The sequence below is a fragment of the Procambarus clarkii genome, chromosome 39, assembly GCF_040958095.1.
Source record: "Procambarus clarkii isolate CNS0578487 chromosome 39, FALCON_Pclarkii_2.0, whole genome shotgun sequence".
Taxonomy (NCBI): domain Eukaryota; kingdom Metazoa; phylum Arthropoda; class Malacostraca; order Decapoda; family Cambaridae; genus Procambarus; species Procambarus clarkii.
Genome location: NC_091188.1, coordinates 7,530,736 through 7,542,568, shown reverse-complemented (window position 1 = coordinate 7,542,568; position 11,833 = coordinate 7,530,736). Strand labels below are relative to the sequence as shown.

The following is an 11,833-nucleotide window of genomic DNA, read 5'->3' as shown; positions in this document are numbered from 1 at the left end:
TAACGAGAGGTTTAGAGGCTGGTGGGAACTCCGTAGTTGACATGTTGTTGACAGGCGCTAAGATGAGGAGATTTGGAGATGCCATTGTTTTGGGATGTAATCCTTGGACTTAGCGCTACTGGGAGGCCCCTCTCTCTGGACGAGTACTTGACTGTGGGAACATATTCTCTCTCTATCTCTTTCTCTCTCTCTCTCTCTCTCTCTCTCTCTCTCTCTCTCTCTCTCTCTCTCTCTCTCTCTCTCTCTCTCTCTCTCTCTCTCTCTCTCTCTCTCTCTCTCTCTCTCTCTCTCTCCCATCCACTCTCATGTCCACCTATCTCCATACCACTACCGTAATTACCCCCCTACCAATAAAACCCCGACCGCCTTTTGCGGCTGTCACACAGGTATATGGCCTACTCACAGAGGGAGACCGCCAGGTGACCCCTCCGCCACCCGAATTCCACCATCCCCCTGCTTGAAGCAATAAACACACACACATATACATATCCCATCTGTCCATTTCTCCGTGTCTGTCGCATCTCGGCGCTTCACACACAGGCGTTGAACCGCTTGAGACTGAACACAGGGTGAGAGTTTTAGTCAGTGAGGACGTTAATCATGCCGGGGGCTTCATAGAGGTGTTTTGATAAGGTAGGATTGAAGGGTTAGGATGGCCCGGCGTGTGGGAGAAGTGGAGAAGGATCTAAAATTTGTTCAGACAAATGCATTATGATGGCATAGTGACGGCACACACACACACACACGTCCTCACACATAAAAGACTGTCAAAGGAATTGATAGGATAGATAAAGACTGGTTATTTAACACAAGGGGCACACGCAATAGGGGACACAGGTGGTAATTGAGTGCCCAAAACCAGTACATCAGTTCATTGAAATGCGGCATCAAAGAGCCAGAGCTCAACCGCCGCAATCACAACTAGGTGAGCACACACACACACACACACACACACACACACACACACACACACACACACACACACACACACACACACACACACACACACACACACACACACACACACACACACACAGTTTCAAGTGTAGATATGATAGAGCCCAATAGGCTCAGGAACCTGTACACCTATTGATTGACTGTTGAGAGGCGGGACCAAAGAGCCAGAGCTCAACGCAAGCACAATTAGGTGAGTACACACACACAGGATACTGTATAGCACGTGTAACAAGTCACTGGAAACGGGAGACCTACCAGAGAGTTGGAAGACGGCTAATGTAGTCCCAATATTCTAAAATGAGGTATACTAACTATAACTCAATACTAATTTTCAGTTTACCAATAGCTATAAAATAAAATATCTCTCTGTCTAAAGTTAGGGCTTGTCCACCAAGCTTTTCTATATCTCGCTCTACTAGGAAATATTTGATTTATGTTCGCACCATACCTTGAGGTGCTTCCGGGGCTTAGCGTCCCCGCGGCCCGGTCGTCGACCAGGCCTCCTGGTTGCTGGACTAATCAACCAGGCAGTTGGACGCGGCTGCTCGCAGCCTGACGTATGAGTCACCGCCTGGTTGATCAGGAATCCTTTGGAGGTGCTTATTCAGTTCTCTCTTGAACACTGTGAACACCATCACTAAAGTTAAATCATATTTTTAAAGACGTAGAAATCAAGTTTCTAATTTTTTAACCACTTACACTAGTACTACGCGTGTATACATTGAACTAAATAAACATAAAGCTTTTAACTACTCAGTGCATAAAATTTAAATATAAGTCTAGCAATTATGAAAATTTTTAAATAGTAAAAATCAATCTAAATTGCGAACACACAAATCAATGTCATTTTTGTTGCTGTGATTCCTAGATATTGTGTTGCTTGACATGAGAAGTGAATCAACACACAAATATGTCGTTGGAAACTGATTAGGGACACGGGGGGGGGGGGGAAGGGGGAGATGTTCTTCCACAGGGTCATGGGAACATTTTTGGAACATATAACATTTTGGTGTTGAGAATCAGTGTCCAGGATCATCTTGTGTCCAGTGCTGCATCTTGTGTTCAGTGTTGCATCTTGTGTCCAGTGTTGCATCTTGTGTCCAGTGTTGCATCTTGTGTCCGGTGTTGCATCTTGTGTCCAGTGTTGCATCTTGTGTCCGGTGTTGCATCTTGTGTCCGGTGTTGCATCTTGTGTCCAGTGTTGCATCTTGTGTCCGGTGTTGCATCTTGTGTCCAGTGTTGCATCTTGTGTCCGGTGTTGCATCTTGTGTCCGGTGTTGCATCTTGTGTCCGGTGTTGCATCTTGTGTCCGGTGTTGCATCTTGTGTCCAGTGTTGCATCTTGTGTTCGGTGTTGCATCTTGTGTCCAGTGTTGCATCTTGTGTCCGGTGTTGCATCTTGTGTCCGGTGTTGCATCTTGTGTCCAGTGTTGCATCTTGTGTCCGGTGTTGCATCTTGTGTCCGGTGTTGCATCTCGTGTCCAGTGTTGCATCTTGTGTCCGGTGCTGCATCTTGTGTCCGGTGCTGCATCTTGTGTCCGGTGTTGCATCTTGTGTCCGGTGTTGCATCTTGTGTCCGGTGCTGCATCTTGTGTCCAGTGTTGCATCTTGTGTCCAGTGTTGCATCTTGTGTCCGTTGCTGCATCTTGTGTCCAGTGTTGCATCTTGTGTCCAGTGTTGCATCTTGTGTCCAGTGCTGCATCTTGTGTCCAGTGCTGCATCTTGTGTCCGGTGTTGCATCTTGTGTCCAGTGCTGCATCTTGTGTCCGGTGCTGCATCTTGTGTCCAGTGTTGCATCTTGTGTCCAGTGTTGCATCTTGTGTCCAGTGCTGCATCTTGTGTCCGGTGCTGCATCTTGTGTCCAGTGTTGCATCTTGTGTCCAGTGCTGCATCTTGTGTCCGGTGCTGCATCTTGTGTCCAGTGTTGCATCTTGTGTCCAGTGCTGCATCTTGTGTCCAGTGCTGCATCTTGTGTCCAGTGCTGCATCTTGTGTCCAGTGCTGCATCTTGTGTCCGGTGCTGCATCTTGTGTCCGGTGCTGCATCTTGTGATGAGTGTTGCATCTTGTGTCCAGTGTTGCATCTTGTGTCCGGTGCTGCATCTTGTGTCCGGTGCTGCATCTTGTGTCCAGTGCTGCATCTTGTGTCCGGTGATGCATCTTGTGTCCAGTGTTGCATCTTGTGTCCAGTGTTGCATCTTGTGTCCGGTGTTGCATCTTGTGTCCGGTGCTGCATCTTGTGTCCAGTGTTGCATCTTGTGTCCAGTGTTGCATCTTGTGTCCGGTGCTGAATCTTGTGTCCAGTGTTGCATCTTGTGTCCAGTGCTGCATCTTGTGTCCGGTGCTGCATCTTGTGTCCAGTGTTGCATCTTGTGTCCGGTGCTGCATCTTGTGTCCAGTGTTGCATCTTGTGTCCAGTGTTGCATCTTGTGTCCGGTGTTGCATCTTGTGTCCGGTGCTGCATCTTGTGTCCAGTGTTGCATCTTGTGTCCAGTGCTGCATCTTGTGTCCGGTGCTGCATCTTGTGTCCAGTGCTGCATCTTGTGTCCAGTGCTGCATCTTGTGTCCAGTGCTGCATCTTGTGTCCGGTGCTGCATCTTGTGTCCAGTGTTGCATCTTGTGTCCGGTGCTGCATCTTGTGTCCAGTGTTGCATCTTGTGTCCGGTGCTGCATCTTGTGTCCAGTGTTGCATCTTGTGTCCAGTGTTGCATCTTGTGTCCGGTGTTGCATCTTGTGTCCGTTGCTGCATCTTGTGTCCAGTGTTGCATCTTGTGTCCAGTGTTGCATCTTGTGTCCAGTGCTGCATCTTGTGTCCAGTGCTGCATCTTGTGTCCGGTGCTGCATCTTGTGTCCAGTGTTGCATCTTGTGTCCAGTGCTGCATCTTGTGTCCGGTGCTGCATCTTGTGTCCAGTGTTGCATCTTGTGTCCAGTGTTGCATCTTGTGTCCGGTGTTGCATCTTGTGTCCAGTGCTGCATCTTGTGTCCGGTGCTGCATCTTGTGCTGAGTGTTGCATCTTGTGTCCAGTGTTGCATCTTGTGTCCGGTGCTGCATCTTGTGTCCGGTGCTGCATCTTGTGTCCAGTGCTGCATCTTGTGTCCGGTGCTGCATCTTGTGTCCAGTGTTGCATCTTGTGTCCAGTGCTGCATCTTGTGTCCAGTGTTGCATCTGGTTTTCATTTATTTCATTGTCGGTGAGTGCGTGTAGCACTTGTCAACACTGCACACCAGTGTCTGCCTCACCTTGCAACAGGAGTGGTCGGGAGTCATGGTGTGGCAGTGTCGTCGCCTCATGTAGGAATGAACTTAACAGCTTAATTATTTTATGGTCCCCATGTGTTGTCTCAGCACGGTGTCTGCTGTGTTGCCCGCGTGTCTCTCTCAGCACGGTGTCTGCTGTGTTGCCCGCGTGTCTCTCTCAGCACGGTGTCTGCTGTGTTGCCCGCGTGTCTCTCTCAGCACGGTGTCTGCTGCGTTGCCCGCGTGTCTCTCTCAGCACGGTGTCTGCTGCGTTGCCCGCGTGTCTCTCTCAGCACGGTGTCTGCTGCGTTGCCTGAGTGTCTCTCTCAGCACGACGTCTGCTGCGTTGCCCGCGTGTCTCTCTCAGCACGGTGTCTGCTGCGTTGCCTGAGTGTCTCTCTCAGCACGACGTCTGCTGTGTTGCCCGCGTGTCTCTCTCAGCACGGTGTCTGCTGCGTTGCCCGCGTGTCTCTCTCAGCACGGTGTCTGCTGTGTTGCCCGCGTGTCTCTCTCAGCACGGTGTCTGCTGCGTTGCCTGCGTGTCTTTCAGCACGACGTCTGCTGTGTTGCCTGCGTGTGTCTCTCAGCACGACGTCTGCTGTGTTGCCTGAGTGTCTCTCTCAGCACGACGTCTGCTGTGTTGCCTGCTTGTCTTTCAGCACGACGTCTGCTGTGTTGCTTGCGTGTCTCTCTCAGCACGGTGTCTGCTGTGTTGCCTGCGTGTCTCTCTCAGCACGACGTCTGCTGTGTTGCCTGAGTGTCTCTCTCAGCACGAGGTCTGCTGTGTTGCCTGCGTGTCTCTCTCAGTACGGCGTCTGCTGTGTTGCCTGCGTGTCTTTCAGCACGACGTCTGCTGTGTTGCCTGCGTGTGTCTCTCAGCACGACGTCTGCTGTGTTGCCTGAGTGTCTCTCTCAGCACGACGTCTGCTGTGTTGCCTGCTTGTCTTTCAGCACGACGTCTGCTGTGTTGCCTGCGTGTCTCTCTCAGCACGGTGTCTGCTGTGTTGCCTGCGTGTCTCTCTCAGCACGACGTCTGCTGTGTTGCCTGCGTGTGTCTCTCAGCACGACGTCTGCTGTGTTGCCTGCTTGTCTTTCAGCACGGTGTCTGCTGTGTTGCTTGCGTGTCTCTCTCAGCACGACGTCTGCTGTGTTGCCTGCGTGTCTCTCTCAGCACGACGTCTGCTGTGTTGCCTGCGTGTCTCTCTCAGCACGACGTCTGCTGTGTTGCCCGCGTGTCTCTCTCAGCACGACGTCTGCTGTGTTGCCTGCAGTTCTCTCAGCACGACGTCTGCTGTGTTGCCTGCACTTCTCTAAGCACGACGTCTGCTGTGTTGCCTGCTTGTCTTTCAGCACGACGTCTGCTGTGTTGCCTGCGTGTCTCTCTCAGCACGAAGTCTGCTGTGTTGCCTGCGTGTCTCTCTCAGCACGACGTCTGCTGTGTTGCCTGCGTGTCTCTCTCAGCACGACGTCTGCTGTGTTGCCTGCAGTTCTCTCAGCACGACGTCTGCTGTGTTGCCTGCTTGTCTCAGCACGACGTCTCCTCTTTTGCAAAAAAATATCACAATTTTACCCAATACAACACAAAAAAATAATAATAATTTTACGATGACTATCAATTTTCCTTTGAGAGAGTTATGGGAGGGTCACTGTGTAAATTAGCTCCCGTTGAGAAAGTACTTGTCGGTCATCAGGTGTGAGTACTCACCTAGTTGTGCGTGAGTACGGGTTGAACGTCTGCTCCTGGTGGTGGTGTCTGCCTCCACCGTCTTCCTTCTATAGTACATTCCCTTTACTAAGTGCTGTGATTCTGAGCAATTCTTGTTAATATCTCAGTGGCTCATTTGGGTATTCTGTTTCCACCTGTGTGTTGTGAATGTTGAATGGGGTTCGATAGAGTCCATGCTAGTGATGTGTATTTCCAGTATTGATCGGACAAGTGGTGTGTAGATTGCTTTGAAGTCCTGATTCAGGTTTTTAAACGATGTTTTTTTTATATATGCCGGGGTCACATATGCTGCCGATGTTATCCTGTTTATGTGTGCCTCCGGAGTGAGTGTCGGAATAATATCCATTACCAGATCCTTCTATCTATCTGATTCCTGTAGGTGCCTTCCCTGTATGGTGTTGCTGCTTTTTGGTCTCCTCTCTCCCTTTCCTATCCTCATTACCTTACACTTGTTGGGACTGAATTCCAGCACCAATTTCTCTGGCCACTCAGGGAGTTTGTCAAGGTCCTCCGAAATTGTCTGCAGTCCTCACCTGTTTGCACGTTCCTCATCAACTTTGTAGCATCTGCAAACACTGACATGTCTGAGCTCACTCCCTCGGGCAGGTCGTTCTCATAAATTAGGAACAGCAGCGGTGCCAGGACAGAGCCTTGTGGGGCTGATCTTGTCATTTCCTCCAGCTTGAAACACCGTCACTATGACAGTGACTCTTTGCGTTCTGTCCTTCAGGTACTCTATTACCCAGTTTAGTGTTTTCCCAGTTATCCCAGCCTGAGTCTTCTTCTTGTATAACAGACTTTCACGGGGAACCGTGTCAAATGTTTGTCGACAGTCTAGAGAAATACAGTCTACCCAGCCTTGCCATTCCTGCCTTATTTTAGTAACCTTGTCATAAAACTCAATCAAGTTTGTCAGGCACGTCTTTCCATTCCTGAATCCATGCTGATTTAGTTGTCACAAAGTTGATCCTCTCAAGATGCTCCATAATTCTCGACCTGATTACTTGCTCAGCACATTACAAGGAATACTTGTCAGTGATGCTGGTCTATAGTTTAGTGCCTCCTTATTATCCCCGCTTTTTTAGTATTGGGACTATATTTCCCCTCTCTCAGACATGGGGAATACTTCTTATCTTAGGCATCTTATAATTTTTTTTAGAAAACGTGTGGCAGAGTATGTCTGCAGCCTCCTTTAGCAGCCATGGTGAGATTATGTCTGGCCCCATTGCTATTGTAACATCTATTTTCCGCCGATTTTTTTTTCACCTCTTCCACAGTGACTACAATGCCATCCAGTATTTCCTCTGGCCTTTCATCTTGCAACCTTGGTCTCCACGTTGGTTCTAATGTAAAGACCTCCTGAAATCTTTCGTTCAGTTCCTCACATACCTCCAGATCATTTTCTGAGAGAGCTCCCACTTGTTTCCTCAATCTGTATACATGGTCTCGCATTGTTGTTTTTCCCTTTATATAACCATAGAACAGCTTTGGTTGTTCCGTAGCTATTGCAGTAATTTCATTTTCAAATTGTCTCTCAGCTTCTTTCCTAATTCTGGTGTATTCCTGGTTCTCTTAATACCTCTCTATTGTTCACTGTTCTAGCTCTCTCTACTATTGCAAGGCTTTTTTGTTGTTGTCCTTTTGCTTCCCTGCATCGCCTATTGAACATGGGTTGAATATTTCCATCCACTTTCTTGATTGGTGTGAGCTGTTCCGTTGCATCGGCAAATTTCAGAGCAATGAATTCTATTATCTCATTTGCTGTCTTCCCTTCCATTTCTGCCTCTTTTCCCACTGGATTTCCCACAAAAAGTCCCTCGTCCTGTCTTAATCTCCGCATCTGTAATCTTTCTTCTTCAACGGATTTCTTTGTATAATCAATTCCTTCAGCTTAACTGTGTGTTCAAGCATGACAATGCAGTGGTCGCTACCTCCTAGAGGCATCTCTTATTCTATTTTGTCGACATCTGCTTTATTTTAAGAAAACACCAAGTCTAGTGTTGCTAGTAGATCGTCTCCTCTTACACTTCTTAGTTCTGTGACATGTTTTTGTTTTAAGATGTGTTTGTCTGTCATGTCTATAAATTTTGTTCTCCATGTCTCATCACCCCCGTGGGAATCCTTATATATCCAGTCTGTTTCTCTGTGGTTGAAGTCCCTCAGTATTTGAATTTTAGTTCTTGTTCCCCCTTGCTACTGTGGCTGCTCTTTTAATCACCTTTAGACAAATCTCACTGCAGTTATTGCATTCATCACGAGGCCTTGTATTGTTTGGTGGGGGATTATAAACCACCGCTGCAACTATCTTCACTCCTCCCACTGTTGATATTCCTGGTATGTTCCTCTCCCTGGTCAGCTCCCTCTGATATTTTTTTTAAATCTGGGAACGAACTACTTGGTTATGTCCAGTCCCACTGAGATGGCCCTAAAGGTAGCGTTGGAGGTAATTCTGGACGACATTTTCAACCTCGAGACACAGGAAGTTCACCATTAAGAATATATTACAAAGCCGAGCAACTGGAAGAAGAAGAAAAGACTCGTGGTATCTATAGACCCAGCGGCTAAGAGACTTTGTGTGAATAAGGAAATAGGTGTTAGTAGAAGTGATAAGTTTCCAATTCATATCCTTGAGAGAATGAACCTTATCTTCTTTGATTAAACTAAATTCCAAATTCCACGAAAGTTATTAAGGCAGAATTTAAAACGACGATAAACAGATTGGTTGAAACTGTTAATGGCAAAAGGTCTGGACTTCACTTGCTGGAAGCTTCTGCAGAGTACAAACCTGGATATGCTATGGGACTTTCAGTACTCACAAACCTAGACATTCGCTGGATGTTCTGTCGTGGTACTGAAGATGACAGAATGTAAAAGCTGGGATTTTATAGTTGCCAGAATTTGTTTGATTTGTAGTGCTTTGTCCTCCATTTTTTGTAGAGGTAAGGCGCCATACTGCCTCTGATGACGCGACCAACAATACATTATCTCTCGCTCCTCTTAAAAAATTCTTCAAGAACTTCTTCTTTTCCGCGGCTCACAAAACGGAGGAAAAGAGTCCTGAAAGACATAATCGATAGAAACATGACCCATACCAACACCAACCAAAATATCGAATTAATAATATACTGTAAGAACAAAAAGACTGCTAAACTTTCTTATAAACTCTTCCGACACAAAGCGAAACTCCTTGAAAGAGCCGGATGTTGCCTAGACCTTCACAGGCCCACTAAAGGACTGACTGTCAGTACAAACGATCCCAGTATATAGGCAAGACAACAACATCTCTCTGAAGCCGCTTGACAATGCACAAACAGCTAGGCCTCCACCAAAGAGCATATGTATTCTCTACACATAACCAAAGCATCATCAGAGATATCCTGACAAACAATACTGAAATAATTGACAACGACATTAAAAGACTCGACATCAGCGAAGCCCTATACACACGAAACAAGCTAAACCAGCTATCAACAGTCAGCTTACAGCTCCCAGTCATCGCTGAAACACAGGGGATGGGTAAGCTGCAGTGGGGCTGTTGACCCATGCAACACTTATCCATCACTCATTCAACATCTACCCCTTATTTATGCAACACTTACCCCTTACTCTCCGTTATTCAGTTGCTCCAGCTAAAGTGTGTCCACTTCACCTCTGCCATTGAACACATTGATCATAGGTCAAGAAAACGCATCTCTTAGCTTCGTTAGCTTTTTCAACTTCCTTCTCAAGTGAAGAAGTACGTAAGAAACATAGAGAAGACTCGTGATAGAACCATTCATCTCACACTTTCTGCCATGTTCAACAACAAATATATATAAATAACATACATATGAACAAACGAACACATTATATATATATATATATATATATATATATATATATATATATATATATATATATATATATATATTCATTCAGATAAACGTGGATATATTCAAAGATACCCAAATACATCTGCTTTAATTATCAATACACGTTTAGGAATATAAAACCGAATCGGTATGTGAGACTCCCCGACCAAACAAAAGCCATTGTACACCGCAACAGTTCCGAAACCTCACGTAATAAAACTACCATGACGAGGCGAGAGCAAAACACATTTTCACGAAAGCATTTTAAGACTTAATTAAATGTGGTATTTTTCAAGCCGCCATTGTCGAGGAACGGCAGGAGGGAAAGGGAGAGACAGATGGAGAGAGAGAGAGAGAGAGAGAGAGAGAGAGAGAGAGAGAGAGAGAGAGAGAGAGAGAGAGAGAGAGAGAGAGAGAGAGAGAGAGAGAGAGAGAGAGAGAGAGAGTACTGCTACAACTTCTATTGGGGCAGTACTGATGTAACTACTGTATGGCCTTCCCCCATCACTGAGTCGGGTTCTGAACAAGATGAAGATCCGCGGGCGACTTCCGGACCGTCCACATGTACCGGCCCTTGCTGTTATCAACAAGGTGAATGTTCCCAGGGTTTCTGACCCCGGCCCAACACTATGAGGAACCAGATGTTGGCAAGCACAACACAAGGCGCTCAGCACCAACAGCCTCCTGCTGGCTGTATCATTCTCAGCAACATCACTCTATCAGTGACCATACCTGCCTATGCTGACTCTCATTTCCAACATGTTAGTGTAACATGTAGATGTGTGTGAATTGAAGTCAACAGACCACACGAATGCACTCAGTAGGACTTTACCTTAGCATTAAAGTCTGTTCTAAAAGGGAAAAATATAATTTACTAATCAAATAAATGGGTGTTGAAGGGCCAGGCTTCAGATGAGCTGATGTAGAGATAACAGAAAATTTTCTGTTATCTTCCACTTTCAATAGGAACGGCAGCATCGTGACTGTTAAGCCTTAGTCTTCGTTTAAAAACCAAATAGAGACAGATGAACGAGAAGAAAATACATTAGTACACGATACGAGAATCCGTTTTCTAGTTAGCACATCTTAAGGCTCTCTCGCTACTATGTACCTTTAGCTTGTTTTATTCTGCCGACCGAATAAAAGTTGAGAGGTAGGAAAAGATGTGACATAACAATGTAATAAAGAAGAAAGTTTAGCTTCCTCCTAATTCAACAGCTGTAATTGCTGTTAATGAGAGTACTGATGTATCTACTATTAGGGACAGTCCAAACGTACTATTAAGGACAGTACAAATGTACTATTAAGGACAGTACTGATGTATCTACTACTAGGGACAGTACAAATGTACTATTAGGGAGAGTACTGATATATTTTCCATTAGAGAAATAGTACATTGTTAACTTAGAAGAAAGTCTTAATACCAATCATAATACGTGTTTATAATTATATTCTCCTAAATCTAAATTAATACTGAGAAGTTTCATTTGCCAGTGAAACCATTACAGTTGTAGCTGGAATGAAAAAGTGAACAGATGTGTCTGTAGTGAACAGGTGAACAGCTGTGGAAAAACTAATAGCGTACAGTTAGAGTGGTGAGAAACATATTGGCAAAACATACTGTATAAATGAGGTTGAATGATGAGAAGCCTATGTGAAAGTAATTAATATAATCTAATTATACCATAGATGTATAGAAATTTACACACATTTAACGTTTCACCTCAACAGGTTCAGAGACTGAAAACTCTTAAGAGCACAGCTCGGGTGATATAGATCTTATTCCTATACTAGCTGTACCCGGCCACGCGTTGCTGTGGCTCAGTAACGCGTGCGCGTTGCTGAGCCACAGCAACCCTCCCTCGTCCTCCCCACCATTCCCCACTCCCCCATCCCCTCGTCCTCCCCACCATTCCCCACTCCCCCATCCCCTCGTCCTGCCCACTATTCCCTCACATGAAAAACACAGTTTAAAAAAAACTGCAATTTGCGATAGTAATTTCTTAATAATTCGAAGCATACACCTGTGTGTCTCCCTGCTCTCTCTCTCTCTCTCTCTCTCTC

General features: G+C 46.0%; 1 protein-coding gene across 1 annotated transcript; it reads right to left on the bottom strand.

Annotated features, from left to right (window-relative positions):
• Positions 1-2,019: 2,019 nt before the first annotated feature.
• On the bottom strand, positions 2,020-4,083 carry LOC138372492 (uncharacterized). The gene has a single exon (XM_069337962.1). The coding sequence runs from the start codon at positions 4,081-4,083 to the stop codon at positions 2,020-2,022; it is 2,064 nt and encodes a 687-aa protein (XP_069194063.1).
• Positions 4,084-11,833: the final 7,750 nt, after the last annotated feature.

Excerpts from the sequence above, each read along its gene's own strand:
- LOC138372492 (XM_069337962.1), bottom strand. The coding sequence starts at position 4,083 with ATGCAACACTGGACACAAGATGCAGCACCGGACACAAGATGCAGCACT.